A 19332-nucleotide genomic window follows, 5' to 3' on the forward strand; every position below is an offset into this window, starting at 1 on the left:
AAACGTGCGAACCAGATGTTAAATTATATCATCGGATTTATTCAAAACCTTCTGTTTTATTTATTTTCAAAAAAAGACCTCTGTTGGCAAACAAACTTTATTTTTGGTCAGATTACGGCTTGTAAAGCCAATAAGGCTTAGGGGGAGTTTAATAGTTTTTATATGTTATTTTAAGCAAGATATTGAATTTTTTTACTACATAAGACAGTCTTATGCGTCTCCTTTTTTTCTATGGCTACGTCTAAATTTGTCAAATCCCTTTATCCATCGCAACTTTGACAAACAGGCTGGTCGATTTTGACATACAGATCCAACCCCTTTCGACTTATAAAAACAGACTAGAACTCTCAGTTTCTGATGTACAAAGCACCATCTAAAGTTTCTAAAATCATAAGGTTTTGGAAAAGGCAGTCCACCTTCTATATGAAATGCTTATTTTGGTGTTAAATGTTACTCTTTACTTTTATAATAACAGCGTAGAATAAAAATATTTCCAGAAATCAAGAGGGATTAAATATCAATTTCACACCCTTATGTGGGATTTAAGGTTTTTTGTACCCCCCCCCCCATGAAAAAAAACCACCCAAAAAAATTCGTGGCTTGGGCCCTGGAGATTATACATCAATCCCTACCTCAACCTTCTACTCGTCTCTCCTTTAGAGGTAATTCTGTATCAAACAGTTCGTGCTGTCAGTGCAGAGCTACTCAGCTCAATAGTAACCAAAACTCTGAAAAACGGAACTTTGATATCAACAGACACATCAAAATGATTCTCTTCCCAAATATAAGTTTTTTATTTAATTATTTCTTAGATGGAACCAAATAACACAGCAATTGAGAGAAAAAAAAAGGAAAACTTGATGTGGTTAACCAATGTCAGAATTTACCGTAAACGATACCTTTACTTTATGCCTTGAATTCAATTTTCTTTTTTACAAAATAGTGGAAAAATCAAATTTTTCTTTTTAATTGTAATTTCTTGTTACATTTGTAAACCTGATGATGTTTAAGCTAACCTTAGGTAACCAGATGAATTCCTAAGCAGTATTTTTCCAATAACGTGTGCCATGCTATCAACACGCTTGTTCAAATTCGTTGAATATTTGCCAACTCTTGTTAAGAAAAAATTCCAAACAAAATTCCTACCGTCCAGCCAACAAAACTGGCCCAGTTCACTTGTAGGTTAGTTTTGAGTTCAAATAAGTTTAACTCTCTAATTGAAATCAAAACTAAATATCAAAATTTAAACTAAATATCAAACTCTTTATATGATATCAAAGAGCAAAATAGTGTCTTGTTTTATACTTCTCTAAACATTCTTTTCCCAGAGCTCAAAGCCATAAAAACAATGTTTGATATAAATTTTATTTCAAAAGCTTATTTAATACTGTACTTATTTTCAATTATTTTTAATATTCTAGCACCACAAGCAGCTGATCAATCTGCCCCAGAAGCTCATCACCACCGTCACGCTGAGCCTGCTTCTCAGCAAGGCGATGAAGCTGCTCCTGTTGCCCAACCAGCTTATGGAGGTACACTTGATGGCCAGCAAGGCTTCGGAGCCGCTCCTGTTGCCCAACAAACCTATGCTGCACAATCAGGTAGTTTTTCCCCTAAAGTTCAGAGTAAATTTGGAGCTTGAAACATACAGAAATTATTTCTTTACAATTTATGTAACATGCATCTTTAAGACTAGCTAAAAAAAAACGGTCTCATGTTCATTCCTTGCATTTGTATAACTTTTTGAAAAGCCTGAACTTTACTGAAAACACAAAACGACCCATGATTTCTGTTTATCAAAAATATAAAGTGCTTTTTTTTTACTGTAAAATACAAATATTTTGTTTATCTTCGGGGGAATTCCTTACTGAATGGTAAAATACCCAAGTTATCCCACTGTCTGAAATTGATGATACAAAAATTTTAAGAATTATCGGCCCATTACAAAACTTTCTTCTTTGTCAAAGATTTTAGAAAGGTTATTAAACAAAAAAATTCCAATTTTTTTGATAAAAGTTATTTGAATTAAAAGCCAATTTCTTTTCAATCGGTTCGTTCTACTGAACAAGTAGTTGCAGCCCTTTAGCTGACAATTAATGATTCATTGAATAATAGTAAACACATATCATGCATTTTTTTGACATATAAAAAGCATTTGATAATTCGTGGAATAGCATTGGATTTAATATAGTCATATTTACGAAATTACGGACGTCAAGTAGAAGTCCAAGGCCGTCAGTCTCAGCCTAACTCTCTAGATGATATTTGAGTGCCCAAGGTGCCTATACTTGGACTGTTACTGTTTTTGATACATATAAATGATCTCCCTAGTCGTTTATCCTATAAGGATAGCCTAGAATTTAGGCTTGAAGAAGATACAGGGTTATCTCTTGGAGCTAAAACCCCTTATCCGGGGCTATTTTCAGCATTTTTGGATTTCCAGGAAAGAACTTTCGACAGAAAGGGGGATTTCTGGAGCTACGACTAGAAATTAAAGATTTTTTCATGAACGTTTCACACTCAATCGTTTTAAATAGTTTTTAAATAGAAGAATAGTTTTTCTACCTAAGATTTAATAACAAAAGTGTTGTTTCACGCTTACGGATGGTAAAATTTATAAACATCATTTAGATAGGAGCTACAGCTTTCAAATGAGCCATTAAACGTTATTCTAAAAAGTTTTGGTTGCTCAATAGTAACAACTTTTCAACTTGAGACAGGGCACCAAAAGTGTCGTTTTTAGTGCCATGCGGAACTATCTGATGGTGAAATTTATAGGATGGCCATAGATACAAGCAATATCTTTTACATGAGCTGTTAAAATCTACCTAAGATACCTGTGATACCAAAGGATACCCAATAGCAATATGCCCATACCAACACGTGTGATATTGATACGTCCAATACCGATACAGTATACAGCCCTTTCCTCAGGAACTATGGCGGGTTATATTATCACACAAAAAAAATATTAGACCTTAGAACTAAATTGAAGAAATATCTATTTCAAAATTTTGACTGGATGACTTAGGGGGAGGGGGCCTTGGGGGAAGGGAAGCCAGCTGCCCTCCAATCTTTTTGGTCCCTTAAAAAGGGCAATAGCAATTTCAATTTCCGTCTGAATGAGCTATTACACACCTCTATGATATTCTGGTCACTCCTATAGCCCTGCTAGAGAAAGAGAAAAAAAAAGAAATAGGAGATATCAGTGGTACCCATGGAAAAGAGTGATTTTCCTTCTTGTTCATAGTTGGGGAATGTAATTTCCCTGTGTCTGTTATCAGCTATGCTGGTTCCAATAGTACACTTATCATTTCGATCCGAAGCCTTTTTCGATGTGTTTCAAACTTTTTTCGAAATCACCATAAATTTGTTTTCACTATAAACTTTTATTTGTAAGACAAACCGAAATAATAGTCAACATTTTTGAATTAGTGTCAAATGACAATTTCTGTTTTCGCTGGATAGTTTTTTTCTAAACGCATTTTTAATTTTTGGTTACTATGGGCTGTGTTTCGCTCTTTACATGGCTGTAGATGCCGCTGGAGCCATGATTGCATTATATCAACAGATTCGGAGCCAATAACAGGGTTGCTGAAGCCTAGAGAATTAAAACTCACCCTTCCATACCCAATTACAATCAAAAACGTTACATCAAAGTTTTAATCAAAGTAGGCAGCAGCCCCCAATCCAGCTGCGGTGCCTGGGGCAGTTGCCCTGGTTTTACCCATACCCTTTGAACGGTTTTGAATAAATACAATAGGAACCTATGAAAATTTGGGAGCCGAAGTTTATCCCCCCCCCCCTCGGACACACTCTCTTATATAATCCCCTCCCCCACACACAATGATTGACTGGCTTCTGATCACTTTTAATAAAAAGGACTAGAGCTTTCAATTTCTGGTCTAATGAGCCCCCTCCAAAGTTTCTGTGACTATAAAGGTGAGATGTAGTTGAGGAAGGGGTAGTCTCTTGCAAAGCTTTTCATAGTCTTACACCATCTGTGATAACCGCAAAGTCACTGAACAGCATACAGAAACATAGGATTGATTTATCAGGTAATATTTTGGTCTCACCAGCTTTAATACCAATAATGAGTAATAAATAATGTTAAATTCTAAGAAATACACTTTAGTGTTACTAAAAAAAATCCTTTATTTATATATTGTAAAAAGTGGCCAAAATCGGCTTACTTTTACTATACCAAAACTGCTATATTTTTCGGTGTTTTCAGTGAAGCATTAGTTTTCTATAGTCCTACAAACATAGGGAAATATAATTATTTGGTTTATTTGTACTGGCTTTACTGATGTATGTTATACAGACCGTGAAGGAATTTTTTTTTGTTTAAAGTTTCAACTTTGCTCTTTACTTCCCTCATAAAATTTTGTTTTTAATATTAGTATTTGCTCGTTTTTAATTTAAATTTAATGTAGAAGCAGCACTACAATGATCTTCTCAATTTTTTGAGGGAGGGGGGGTAGCACCCTCATATACGGAATACTTCCTTTTCGCTTGAATTTTAAAGGTCGCTCCTAACTCTAGTCAAAAAAACTTATTTAATTTCTTATCATTTTTCAAATAATGCCGAGAAATTCAAATTACACAAAATGGTGTACGCAATTTTTGAAGGTGGCCAACGTCAACAGTTAGGAAAGAATAACAGTTTTTCTAAAGAAGTTTTTTAAGGCTTTCAAAACCTAAGCAAAACTTTGCTATGTCTAATTATTTCATTAAACATCCCCCCATCCCCAATGTTTTTGGTGATAAACACCAAAACCATTAGACATACAGGTGTGGAATAGCAATAAACAAGAAAAAATTGGAAAGTAACCTGACAACCAGAAAAATATTATAGAAACCAAAAAATGCTAATAGGTTCTTAGTGCTATGATTTCTCTATATACACTACAAATAGTTTTATTCTGTCTATTACATAGAAAAAAAGAAATAATATGAATAAAATATAACACTAAGTAATCCTTTTTTGAAGATACAACTTTCAATGGTTCCAGAACCATATTCCTACGCTTCTCCAACCCCTAAGAGGCAAAAGGCTGATGCCCGGGGCGCAATTCGTTCCAAAAATGGTGTATGGAATATTTCACGATTCACAAAAAAATTAGCATGATTGAAATAAAAATGCCTGATTAAGGAACTGAACCCTTGCCGTTCTAAATCAAGTCTAACGCACTATTAACTGAACTACGGCGGCTTACAATTGAGTTCGATCTCTGTGTTCTTGTAAGACCAAGTTGTGAAACTTACAGCCCTTTTCACAAAGACTATGGAGAGCTATGTCACCACCAAAAGCATAGTTGTTAGACCTTATTCAGAATACCTTGTAATTGGCTATTATAAAACATTGAGTTAATAAAAGCTTCTATTATGAAGAGTGAGAGCATTAAACTATATTTGGCAAAGCTTAACTTTTGAGAACTGGAGAAGGGGAGTGAGCACGTCAAGGAATAGTCATTGGGAATTTTGAGATTCAATTAATTGTTCTTTTATGAATTTCTTCCTCTTAAGAACATTCGATATTTTAAGAATTACTAAGGGGGGCTGGGAGGGATAGTAGACGGAAGGCGTTCTTGTAAATCTCCAGTTAAAGATTTTGGACTATAACTATTACAAAAGTACCGTTTTATGCTTCCAAACTTTTCCATCAAAGATGTGGCACCAAAAGTGCCATTTTTAACGCTATATGGCACTTATAGATGGTAAAACTGATGAAAAGCTCGTAGATATCAGCAATTGGGCTTTCATACTTTTTTTCTAAAGCACCGTAAACTTCTTTCCTTAATAAACTCTTACTTTTAAGACAAACCGAAATAATAGTTACCATTTCTGAGTCAGTCTCAATTGGTGATATTTTTCACTTGGCAGTTTTTTTCAAAACACACTTTTTTAACCTTAGGTTACTATGGGCTGTGGTTCGCTCTTTACTGGGTTGTAGCTCCCGCTTCAACCATGACAATAAAAGCCCAGACCAGAAATAATGCCAGAAATTACTAGGAGTAAATATAAATTGAACATTTTTGATGCAGTTTTAGAAGGTTTTTGGTACCCACCCCGCCCGACATAATAGCCCCTCTTGAACAGAAGTCTTGGTTACGGCCCTTGTGGGTTAGATGTAAATTTTTACCTCCACCCTCCCCTCGTCTCGCCCTTATAACTAATTATGTATATATCTGAAGCTTCAGTGAGAGTTGAGTTTTTTTTGGGCATTAAAAGTCACCGTTTGACGTGTTTCCCTCCCTAACTAACTACAAATCGATCAAATAATCCTGTTATAGATGTTTAGTTGCCTTTTTAAGTTTTTAATTTGTCCATTGATTACATATAGTATTTGCTCTTAAAACAAGAGCTAAGAGCTCATATGGCACTTTTGAAGAGGTTGGAAGAGCCAAGAGCTTATATGATATGAACTCTAGCAATATTCTAAGAATCAATAGGTTGCTTTAAAAGGAAAATCAAAGGCTTAATGCCGATCAGGATTTAAATAAGAGCTCTGAGTCACGATGTCCTTCTAAATATCAAAATTCATTAAGATCCGATCACCCACTCATAAGTCAAAAATGCCTAATTTTTTCAAATTTTTCCTCTCCCTTCAGCCCCCAAGATGGTCGAATTGGAGAAAAAGAAATTATCAAGTCAATTTGTGCAGCTCCCTGACACGCCTACCAATTCATCGTCCTAACACGTCCAGAAACATAAAACTCGCCAAAGCACTGAGCCCTAGCCCCTAACTCCCCCAGAGAGAGCAGATCCACTCCCGTTACGTCAATCACGAAAATACAACGTTTATAAGCATTTTTCAAGATTTCAGATGTCCCCCTCCAACTCCTCCCAATGTGAACAGATCTGGTCGGGATTTGAAATTAGAGCTCTAAGACATGAGTTCCTTCTAAATATCAAAATTCATTAAGATCCGGTCACCTGCTCTTAGGTTAAAAATACCTCAATTTTTCTAATTTTTGCTAATTAACAGCCTAAGAGGATGGATCTGTTCCAATTATGTCAATCACGTATCTATAACTTGTGCTTGTTTTTCCCATCAAGTTTCATCCCCATCTCTTCACTCTAAACATTTTCCAAGATTTCCTGTTTCCCGGTCCAACTCCCCTCAATGTCACTGGATTGGTTGGAATTTAAAATGAGAGTTCTAAAGCACAATATCCTTTTAAATATCAAATTTCATTAAGATCTGATCACCCGTTCGTAAGTTACAAATACCTCATTTTTCAAATTTTTCGAATTACTCCCCCCTCCCCAACTCCACCAAAGAGAGTGGATCCGGTCCAGTTATGTCAGTCACTTATCTCGGATATGTGCTTATTCTTCCCACCAAGTTTCATTCTGATCTCGCCGCTTTAAGCATTTTTTAAGGTTTCCGGTTCCCCTCCAATAACACTGGATCCAGTCGAGATTTAAAAACCTACGTCTGAGTTAAGAGGTCCTTCAAAATATGAAATTTCATTAAGATCCGATCACTTCTTCGTAAGTTAAAAATGCCTTATTTTTTTATTTTTTAGAATCGACCCTTCCCCCCAACTCCTCCAAAGTGAGCGATCCGTTTCGGTTATTTTAATCACGTATCTAGGACTTGTGCTTATTTTTCCCACCAAGTTTCATCCCGATCCTCCACTCTAAGTGTTTTCCGAGATTCTGCCCCCCCTAACTCCCCCAATGTTAACTGATCTTGTCGGGATTTAAAATAAGAGCTACAAGACATAATATCCCTCCAAACATTTATTAAGATCTGATCAGCAGTTCGTGAGTTAAAAATACCACCTTTTTTCTAATTTTTCTGATTAGATAGATACATAGATAGATAGATAGATAAGTGTATTAGAGGGCTATATACACACAAAAATATAAATAAATAACAAACAAATAAGGAAAATAAACAACATTACGAATTACAATCACGTACAAGAACAGAATACATCGTGAAAATACCTAATCTAACAACAAAAGAAATTAATCATATAAAACTTTTTATTCTTATTAAGGATTTATCTATATACATTCCCACTCTGGAGAAAATGCATTTCTGCATTTCTGGAGAAAAAAGGCATTTCTGGAGAAAATGATCCAAATCTTCATCCTCATCTTTACAAAGGGGACAAACATACCGCCTATCAGGACCAACTATCTTTTTTTTCGTCGAATGTTTGTTGCCTGTTCTTGATTGGAAGGCAATTCACCCTAAGCTGAGTCGACGACGTAGAATCATAACTGGTAAATTAAATTTAAAATAAACTTCCTCTCCAAAACTAGGTTTTGCCTGATTATAATGTTGTAGAGTTGTAGAATCTAAAACCACCCCTTGTCAATGCTGAATTTCCTGACTCTCAAATATAGATTCTGCGTAGCCTTCTAAATATGTTGGTATATCACTAGAACAAGGACCATTATTCCATAAATAAGGCATTCCTACTTTTTCTAGTAATGATTTAATTTGGCATAGCGACGAGGTGAAAGTGATCTTTATGAATCATATATTCTTGTCATCCCCTTTCACTCACTTGTTGCTTCTTTGGCTCGTTTTGAAGCGTATGGAGTCCCCTCGGTTAAATGTGAAAAAAATTAATTTCAACAAGATACCAAATCTCTTTTATAGCAAATAGGCTGAAATTAAATTTTTTATTTAAAAATATTAATAGCTGAAAACTTTCAAAGACAAAATTAGTAGAACATATTATTGACCTTTGATGAAAGGTTGATTTTATTTAATCCTTTTATTTATGGAATTTGCCATGTTGGGCTAGTCTTCTTTGTCCCTCTTCTTCTACATGCTATGATGTTTTTGGTTGATCTTTTTAGGCTTTTTTCGAGCTCAGTTCCCTGTTGGTTTTATGAAATTATTTGTGCGTGTTTATTTTATGTGAAATAAAAATCTCGAATCTTGGAATTTGTTGGTTCAAATACACTCAAACTCGTACACTTTATGGTTATAACTGTGCTGATAAATCTCATGTTGAATTGTCTGAGTATTGTTTAATTCCTATCTCTAATCTAACTTTAATCATAACTTTTATTCGTTTCAATTATTTCCTTTTAATTTTTCATTTGCGGAGAGTCAAAATAAAAATATGCATTAATTCAAAAACGTTCAGAAATTAAATAAAAAAAAAGTTGTTTTTACTGAAAGTAAGGAGCGACATTAAAACTTAAAACGAACAGAAATTACTCCGTGTATGAAAGGGGCTGTTCCTCCCTCAACATCCCGCTCTTTACACTAAAGTTATTTACTGTTTAATAAAGTAGAATTGAGAGAAAGAGTAAAACTTTAGCGTAAAGAGCGGGACGTTGAGGGAGGAACATCCCCTTTTATAGACGGAGTAATTTCTGTTCGTTTTAAGTTTTAATGTCGCTCCTTACTTTCAGTTAAAAAAAACTTGTTTTTTTTATTTAATTAAATTAAAAGACACAAATTTTTTCAACTGAAAGAAACATTAAAACTTAAAACAAACAGAAATTATAAGGTATATGAGGGGGTTTTCCCCTCGTCAATACTTCCCTCTTTATGCTAAAGTCTATTTTAGTACTTTCAAAAGATCTATTTATTCTAATTAAACGGCCTTTGTGATTCAGGGAATCCTTCTTAAAGAATTGAAAAAAAAATTTGAATTTAGCATAAAGAGCGAGGTGTTGACGAAGGGAAGACCCCCCCCCCCCTCATGTACGTAATAATTTTTGTTCATTTAAAGTTTAATATTGCTCCTTACTTTCAGTTGAAAAACTTGTTTTTTATTTCATTATTTCTTAGATGGAGCCAAATAACACAGCGAATGAGAGAAAAAAAGAAAGAAAACTTGATGTGGTTAACCAATGTCAGAATTTACCGTAAACGATACCTTTACTTTATGTCTTGAGTTCAATTTTCTTTTTTACAAAATAGTGGAAAAATCAAATTTTTCTTTTTTATTGTAATTCCTTGTTACATTTGTAAGCCTGATTATGTTTAAGCTAACCTTAGGTAACCAGATGAATTCCTAAGCAGTATTTTTCCAATAACCTGTGCCATGCTATCAACATGCTTGTTCAAATTCATTGAATATTTGCCAACTCTTGTTAAGAAAAAATTCCAAACAAAATTTCTACCGTCCAGCCAACAAAATTGGCCGAGTTCACTTGTAGGTTAGTTTTGAGTTCAAATAAGTTTAACTCTCTAATTGAAATCAAAACTAAATATCAAAATTGAAACTAAATATCAAACTCTTTATATGATATCAAAGAGCAAAATAGTGTCTTGTTTTATACTTCTCTAAACATTCTTTTCCCAGAGCTCAAAGCCATAAAAACAATGTTTGACATAAATTTTATTTCAAAAGCTTATTTAATACTGTACTTATTTTCAATTATTTTAATATTCTAGCACCACAAGCAGCTGATCAATCTGCTCCAGAGGCTCATCACCACCATCACGCTGAGCCTGCTTCTCAGCAAGGCTATGAAGCTGCTCCTGTTGCCCAACCAGCTTATGGAGGTACACTTGATGGCCAGCAAAGCTACGGAGCCTTGAGAACGTTTAAAAAGCATTTCACAGATTTGTTCAAAAAAAAAAAATCAACTCAAAAAATATGTCTGAAAAAAAAAAAAAAATCAACTCAAAAAATATGTCTGAAAAAAATACCAAGAGAGACATTTAAATCAGTAATTGAAGAAGCAATTGAAGAAAAAATGAGTCCTGGAAAAGCCAACTTTCTGAATAAAATATTTAGAAAAAAAAAATAGAAAATAAAATGAATCTTAAAAACCATGTGAAAAAGAAAATTAGCTACGTTGCTGATAAACGTTCAACTGTGTCTTTTGTGAAGGAAAACATTCGAGGCACAATATCAACAGGAGTTACACACCAAGGAATCAGATTAATGGAATTTTCAGTAACAGAAGAATTCTCTCCGGGGGAGGGGGTTTCCAGATGGGAGGATTCCCAGTGGAGTGGAATTGTCTGGGGAATATAGTGATACGTCTGTCCCCTCCCTAGAAAAAGGATCGAATTGTTTTTTGATGGTTTTATCAATCGGCTCAAAAATAATATGGACATTTATTAGAAAATATCTGCTTTTGTCATCTTCTAAGAGCTAGCACAATGCAAGACTTGTTGGTTTGATTTCTGGTAAACAAAGTTGAATATTTTTCCCTTTTGAGATGCAAGCTTTTCTTTTCTTTTGTTTTCACTTTTTTTACCGAGTTAGTGTTTTTCCTCCTTTTCTTGATTTATTTTGTTTACCCGTTTTCTACAATTTCGTTTCGATTTGATTATAAACGTAAAAGCTGTGTGGTATAATAAATTACGAGGACGTAATAAAATCAGTTTCTCTTACATTATCAGTAAAAACGTTTATAGCTACTGGCTAATAGTAGGACTTTTTTTCCCAGGATCTGGTCCAGGAGGTTTACTGTCTTGTTGCCAAGGTGTACTTGGTGATATTGTGTCTCAGAGCCTTTATTTTGAACCCCGACCGGATCCGGTGACATTGGGGGAATCGGGGGGAGGGGCTAAAATCTTGGAAAACGCTTAGAGTGGAGGAATCGGGATGAAACTTGGAGGGGAAAATAAGCACAAGTCCTAGATACATGATTTACATAACCGGAACGGATCCGCTCTCTTTGGGGGAGTTGGGGGCGGGGAGGTCATTCTAAAAAATTAGAAAAAATGTGGTATTTTTAACTTACGAAGGAGTGATCGGATCTTAATGAACTTTCATATTTAGAAGGACCTCGGATATTTTCATATTTCATATTTAGAAGGATCTCTTATTTTAAATCCAGACTGGATCCAGTGTCATTAGGGGGGGGGGGCAGAAATCTTGGAAAAAGCTTAAAGCGGAGAGATCAGGATGAAACTTGGTAGAAGAATAAGCAGATGTCCAAGATATGTGACGGAAATAACTGGACCGGATTCACTCTCTTTGGTGGAGTGGGAGGGGGGAGTAATTCTGAAAAATTAGAAAAATTAGGTATTTGTAACCTACGAACGGGTTATCAAATCTTAATAGGTAGGTAGGTAGGTAGGTAAGTTTTATTTTATCCACAATACAAACATAAATAAAAAAAATGACAACATTAATAAATTATTGCAGCAAAAAGAAAGTCCTAAGGACTTGTGCTGCAATTTCATATTATGATTTACATCTTATAAATAAATATCTAAACATAACATCTCATGATTAACCACCTAGCCTATCTTATATATAAAAAATAACAACACATACACATGAACAAAATACAACAAAATAATCATATTAAATATCATTTACCGGTATTCAGTCCCCGCCCCACATTAATAAACTGCAAAAAAAAAGACATCAAAAACCATCTGCCCTTCAAAACCTATTACTTAAATAAAATATTTTCAATTTATTTTTAAACTCATATAAAGTGACAGACTCCCTGATGCCAGCCGGCAAACTATTCCAAACAGAAGGCCCCAGATTACGAACCACATATGATGATCGAACTGTTTTTCTTTGTTCATGGCTTAAAAGTTGTGAATTTCTTGTATCATAATTATGGTACTCCTGATTCATGGAAAAATAATCATGAAAATACTCAGGGCATATATGTTTCATGCTCTGGAACACAAAAATTGATGCCTGGTAGTCACGAATCTGACCAACATTTAAAACATTACACCGGGAAAAGCTAGCAGTAGTTTTGGATTCAACCTGCTCTTTTATGCCCGCAATCAATCGAATGCTTTTATTTTGCAAAATCTGGATCCTTTTGTAATTAGAGAAGAAATTGCTAGCCCAATGAACACAACCATAATCTATATAAGGATGAACAAGGGAAAAATAAATGATTTTTAAAATCTTGAACGAAAAGTTTTTTTTACACGTCTCAGAATTCCTAGACCCCTAGCCATTTTAGCACCAATAACACTACGATGCTTTTTCCAACTAATATTATTATCTAAATAAAACCCCAAATACCTAATTTCAAAAACTTGTTTAATGGGTAAATGTCCAAAAAAAATGTTATTATTATCATTAAGTAACCTATCTGTTCTACTAAATATAATGTAATTTGTTTTAGATGCATTAACTGCTAGGGAACTACCTACTGTAAAACTGCGCAAACGTTCAAGTGCCAAATTAGCCTTATGTGCAACCTGCACCAAACAAATACCAATTACTGTTATCGCAGTGTCGTCCGCGAAAGAGGTCAGCGCTTCAACTCCAACATGTGAAGCCAACGAATTAACATAAATAAGATAAAGTAGAGGTCCCAGATAAGCCTTGAGGCACTCAAATTTCGAATTCCTCTAGGATAAAATCCGGACTAGCACCAAGGGGTCTATACACCGATGAAATAAGAAGTGGATTATTATTACTTGTCACTATTTCAATAGCAAAAGTTTCAATCTTACCTTCAATCCATAAAGATAAATCTTCCCTTACTTTAAATTTTATATCATCCTTGATTATGAATGCTAAACCTCCCCTTCCCATCAATGACTGGTTCTTGGAAATAAGTGTGTAACCTGGAAAATTAAATAACGAAGAAGGACACTGTTCACTAATAAATGATTCACAAATACCTATCACTTGCACCTCACTGTCAAGTTTATTAATTATATCAACTACATCTTCATGTGAAGTAGTTAAATGACAATTCCAGTGGAGAATCTGGAATCTGGACAGCATAACGGGTGCACTCACATCATCTACTGCAACATATTTACTAAGCCTTGCAGGCTGTTTATCCGAAAATTCCGATCGGCTACCAACATCACTCGAGAAAATATTATCCAACGAAAAGCGAATTTTTTCTAACTGTAGTAATCGTGAAAACATTCATAAATAAATTATCCTACTTCCTATTAAAGAACTATTACTACGAAAGAATGTAAATACTGAAGTACACATTTATAACTACTAAAACGAAAAAAAAAATTCAGATTATATGTCGTCACAACTCCACAGTCGGCGTGTCCGAGCGTCATTTCCAGATCGAGCGAAAATACGGCCGTGATACGTTGTGGTTACCTAACCTATCACGAGCCAGTTGCAGAATTTCTCGTCGCTTCTTAGTTTAACTTTCTGACACAAATATACCAGATTTGGCCAGTTTGCTCTTAGCAGCAAATACCTTTCTAGCCACATCTTTAGACGAAAACTGGGCGAGTACCGGTGCAATCATATCAGGCCGCGTAGGATTCGCTGGAAGGGTAAATCTATACACTTTAGTTAGTTCCGAAACATAAACTTGTACACCCATCTTGTCCGAGATAATATTATTAATACACGATTTTACATCAGCACCCGGAGCTTGTTTGACACCACTGAAAATAAGTGAATCCAGCCTATCTTCCTGCTCAATATCGTCAAGTCTACTTTCAATCTTTTTCACACTCTCTTCGAGTATCATGAAGCTTTTTTTTAGCGATTTTAGTTGCTTTTCGATAAAATCAAATTTTGGCGAGTATTCGACCATCAAAGAATCATATACGTCAGATATAATTGATTCAGCCGAGTGCGGGAGTTGATTTTTTATGCGATCAGAAACTTTACGTGAGATTTCATCCCTGAGATTCGCTTTTACAGCTTCCAATTCTTGTTGGGTCTGAGTTAGTCTCATGTTCAGGTCAGAAGATTGGTTGCCTATATCCGGGCTTGAATTTGACGGATGATTTTTCGAAAGATGTCCTGGTTGTTCAGTGCTGTTAGAAACAGTGCCCTTGCGCTTAGCACGATAATTTTCCAAGTATGGCTGGTAGATTTCTGGGTCATTGTCCATTTCATAGAAAGCAAGCTTGGCCTCGTTAGTAGTTTTTTGCAGTGCCTCTGTTCTCTTTAATTTGACGTCGTGGAGGCTTTGGGTAGAGACTGTTTGAAAATCATGCGACCCGTAGCAGAAAACGGTGAATTTTGTTGGACCTGAAGCTTGCTTGACTTCACCAATAATTTTAACTGGCCACAAGGGATAACCATGAAACTTAGCAACCGCAACATCTCCGATTTTCCAGGACGACATCGTAAACTACTAATTAGTAACTCTAATTAACATGAGACAAAGACTTACACACAAGGGGGGCTTTTTTACGACCCCCCAGCTTCAAATAGTGCCAGATATTATCCAATTAGGTTTGCAGCAGGCTAATCCAAATCAATTTCCTGCATCCGATATGACACGAACAAATTATAACACTTGTTAAACGAGTTTAGGTGTTTTCACTATGAATGGCGGATAAATTTTGATTTAAAATCAAAAATTGATTTTCAGAAGGATTTTGTGCTATAGCACTTTCATTTTAAATCACGACCAGATCTGGTGACATTGAAGGGAGCTGGAGGGGGAAACCGGAAAACTTGGAAACTGGAGATCTTGGAAAATGCTTATAGTGGAGAGATGAGGACGAAACTTGATGGAAAAAATAAGCACAAGTAATAGATATGTAATTGACATAATTGGAATGGATCTGTTCTCCTTAGGAGAGCTGGGGGTTGTTAATTTGGAAAAATTGGAAAATTGAGGTATTGTAACTTAAGAACGGGTGACCGGATCTTAATGAAATTTGATATTTAGAAGGAACTCATGTCTCAGAGCTCTTATTTCAAATCCCGATCAGATCTTGTTGGCATTGGTGGGAGTTGGAGGGGGGAACCGGAAATCTTGGAAAACACTTATAAATGCTGTAGATACATGATTGACGTAAACGGACGGGATCCACTCTCTTAAGGGGTGTTAGGGGGTTCAGTGCTTTGGCGAGTTTGGTGCTTTCAGACGTGCTAGGATGATGAAAATTGGTAGGCGTGCTAGGGAGCTGGACAAATTTACTTAATAAAGTCGTTTTCCCGGTTCGACCATCTGGGGGGCTGAAGGGAGAGGAAAAATTAGAAAAATTGAGATATTTTTAACTTACGAGGGGGTGATCGGATCTTAATGAATGTTGATGTTTAGTAGGACCTCGTGAATCAGAGCATTTATTTTAAATCCCAACGGGCATTAAGCTTCTGATTTTCCTTTTAAAGCAATCTATTGATTCTTAGAGTTTTGCTAGAGCTCATACCATATGAGCTCTTAGCTCTTGTTTAGAGTTTCGGCTACTATTCGGCTGAGTCGCTCTAAATACAAGTTATTTTCTTTAGAAGACATGGGGTCTTCACCCCAACTCATCTTAGTACGTGATAATTTTTTAGTCAACTCGGTTTTTTGTTGTAATTTCTGTTCGTTTTGTGTCTCATTTATTTATTGATGTGATTTGTGGTGGCTTTACGTCTGGAAAATTATTTGACTTTATGTCATCTCTTTTTTGGTTTATTATAGCTCTTTACATTTATTTGAAAAACTATTTTGTTGAATTTTTTTATTAATCAAAATTTAAGAAAAGCAGAAATAAAGTCTGATGTTATAATGATGCGAACTTAAACAGAGCCTGGTTAACGACCAATAAGTTATCGTTTATAATTTTTTTTACAAAAGATAAGCTATTCCATAACACGTCTCAGAACACTTTTATAAATATGTGTTTCTAGCAACGGAGAAATTTTTATTCGTGCTTATTTTCTTTTCGTTTGTATAACGCCAAAGCATTGATCATATACACCCCAGAACTAGAATATGAACTTTCAATTTATGTACTTGCACGGAATGTTAACAATCGGGGGCGAATTAATCCCTACAGTTTGAATTTTCAACACTATTAAAAATGAAGTTAAATTAAGAAACTTTTGATCGGTAACAGTAAACTGAATGAACTTGTATATTTAGATTCAGGACAAACAGCCAATTCTGTTGGTGTACCAATTGTCATAAGATTTACATATTCAGTTTTGGTGAGAATTGGCCCAAGTTACTTTTTAGGTAGAGTTTGTTATCACTAACAAACTGATTCACTTGTGACAAAAAAAATTTGAACCTTTTCATTTTGTTCATTAAACTTTGACAATTAAAAGAAATAGGTTCAATTTGAGACGTACATTGCAAGTTTAAATCTAGTTTTTCTTTCGCTATTCTGCAGTTCTTTTTATGTCTAGCATACAAAGGATTTCAGTTCGAGGGAAATAATTGTCCTGTTATGAAAGAGGTATATGAACTTGGCCGTTATAAGATCAAAAATCGTATCTATGCAGGCAGGATGATTTTTAATTGTCTCTACTCCTTCTGCAACCTTCTGTAACCTAAGGCTTAAAAAATTGCATAAAGACAAGTCTACATCTGTTGCAATCTTTGAAGCAATAAATCTTTCTTTAATTTCTGTTTAAGTCCAATTTTCTTTAAAGATTAAACTCTTAATAATTAAATGTATCATGATTAAATGGATTGAATTCTTTGCCAGGAATCCTCATCGCTTAAAATTTACTTTTTATTTCGTTTTGCAGGAAAATTTAACTGCTCTTTTAATTTGAGAATTTTTTGTAATGTTATTGTAAATATTTTTATATTTTTTTTAATGTATTGTAAATGTATGGATTTACCAATTGACCCACTAGGCGAGGGCCTAAGGGCGCAATAAATTATCACTGAGTTATTACTTTCTTAACAAAACTGTATTTATGAGATTTATCGTCAATGTGCCAAGTGCACTCCGTCACCACGTACCTCGTCTATTCACAGAAAAGCGATTTTCAGACAATACAGGAATTCCGTGGCCAATTTTAACTGTCAGATTTCTCCCAAGAATAGCAGCTGAGAGTTGGGTATCACCTCTCTTTCATTACTTCTCGCTCATCAGTTGCGTTCCATTCAGTGCTTCTACTATCCCGGAATGCTTGGATATTTCCCCGATAATCTCACGAAAATAGAGCGGCAAAAACGATTAGCCCGACAAGCGGCAAAGCGTTAAATCCGGCTCTGATCATACATATGATTATTTATTTACAATAATACAGGATTGAAACGTTCATAAAAAACACATAGAATGTCGTAGAAACTTCAGAGGGAACTCATTCTATTGTAAATTGAAAGTCCTGGTGTCCTTTTTAAGAGTCAAAAGTCATTGAAAAGCAACCAGCCTTCTCCCCATGGCCCCATTTTTCCAAAAAGACATTTTGTCAAAATTCTGAGTTATAAATTTTGTTAAGCATGGCTGAATAGTCCAGTAACTATGCCTCCAAGAGTGTCAACCCATCAGAGCCCACAAGGTAAGGGCTGTAAGTTATGCAGTTCACCCATTGTTCACATATATTATTTCTTATCTGGAAAGACGGGCATGATTGATCCATGGTGTCCAAAAAGGCCAATGGATATTGAGGTGACCTGTCCCCCATACTATTGAATTTCATTATTGATTGGATAATAAAGCGTGCTTTGTATTCAGCTATAAGAGTCGATGTTAGTCCGGATTTCATCTTTAGCGACCTTGACTATGCAGACTTATTGTCCTAACAGCCGCTGTTAGGGCTACTGCTACCACTACCACTGAAGCTAAGGGTAATAAGGTGAAATTTCCAGGGAATATTTAAGTCAAAACATACTACATACATTTCGTTTCATTGCAAGACATAAATGTATAAGAGGAGAGTTATAGCGTTTTTGTTGTTTCTAACGTTAGCAGTTTGCTTGATTTTAAAATATTTTACACCCTTATAGCTTTTTAAGTCCCCTTATTTCTTTTTTTGTTATTAAAACAGTGTACCAATCTATATGTAACTGTACCAGTGTTCAGGTTTATATATAAACGTACCAGTTCTATATGCATATGTACCGCTGTCTCGCTCTATATGTACATATTTCTGAAACAGTTTTGACATTTTACATTTTATATAATTATTTTGGGGATTTTGAATTCAGGTTGTCTTTTCAGTAACATTATTTCAATTGAATTATTTCAGTTGATATTTTCGTGAATCACCCAAGAAATTATTAATCTATGTGTGCAGAAGCGCGCCAATGCTAACAAGGCAGATCGACAAAGCAAGGACGAGTAAAAGAGGCTGGAGCGCCTAGTAGAAAATAAAATCCGGCAAGCTCTACGACACTACGTCAATGATAAATGTCGTGAGTGTGAAGAAGCCTTTCAAAAAGGTAATAGCCACTTCATGTACAAGAAAGTCCGTGAACTGTCAAAAAAGAAGTCATCGGCCGCTCCTACACTGTTAGATAAACACGGGCTCCCAATCACGGACTCCGAGGGAAGACGAGAACGATGGGAGGATCACTTCAGCGAAAAACTGAACCCCACAATAACGTCCGACCCGAACATCTTACTATCTTTCTCACTACCGCAGTACCCAGTAGACCAAAGCCCTCCTCCACTAAGAGATGAAGTACTCTCAGCAATAAAATCTCTAAAATTGATAAAGCCCAAAGCCCGGATGGTATTCAGTCAGAACTATTAAAAGCAGGCCCAGAAGAATTGGTCGATACCTATCA

At 35.3% G+C, this 19332-nt stretch overlaps 2 protein-coding genes across 3 annotated transcripts in view; one reads left to right on the forward strand and one right to left on the reverse strand.

Moving 5' to 3' along the window:
• LOC136041709 (uncharacterized) overlaps positions 1-11564 on the forward strand; it is an 80756-nt gene extending 69192 nt beyond the window's left edge. The window contains exons 5-6 of one of the 2 annotated variants that reach the window (XM_065726451.1): positions 1422-1601; positions 10385-11564. In XM_065726451.1, the coding sequence (XP_065582523.1) occupies positions 1422-1601; positions 10385-10743 (539 nt within the window). In that variant the 3' untranslated portion in view covers positions 10744-11564. The remainder of the gene's footprint in view (positions 1-1421; positions 1602-10384) is intronic. The other variant, XM_065726449.1, reaches the window with a different exon arrangement.
• Positions 11565-14049: 2485 nt separating this feature from the next.
• On the reverse strand, positions 14050-14991 carry LOC136041698 (uncharacterized). The gene has a single exon (XM_065726425.1). The coding sequence runs from the start codon at positions 14989-14991 to the stop codon at positions 14050-14052; it is 942 nt and encodes a 313-aa protein (XP_065582497.1).
• Positions 14992-19332: the final 4341 nt, after the last annotated feature.

This window comes from Artemia franciscana, unplaced genomic scaffold, assembly GCF_032884065.1.
Source record: "Artemia franciscana unplaced genomic scaffold, ASM3288406v1 PGA_scaffold_33, whole genome shotgun sequence".
In the NCBI taxonomy this organism is placed as follows: domain Eukaryota; kingdom Metazoa; phylum Arthropoda; class Branchiopoda; order Anostraca; family Artemiidae; genus Artemia; species Artemia franciscana.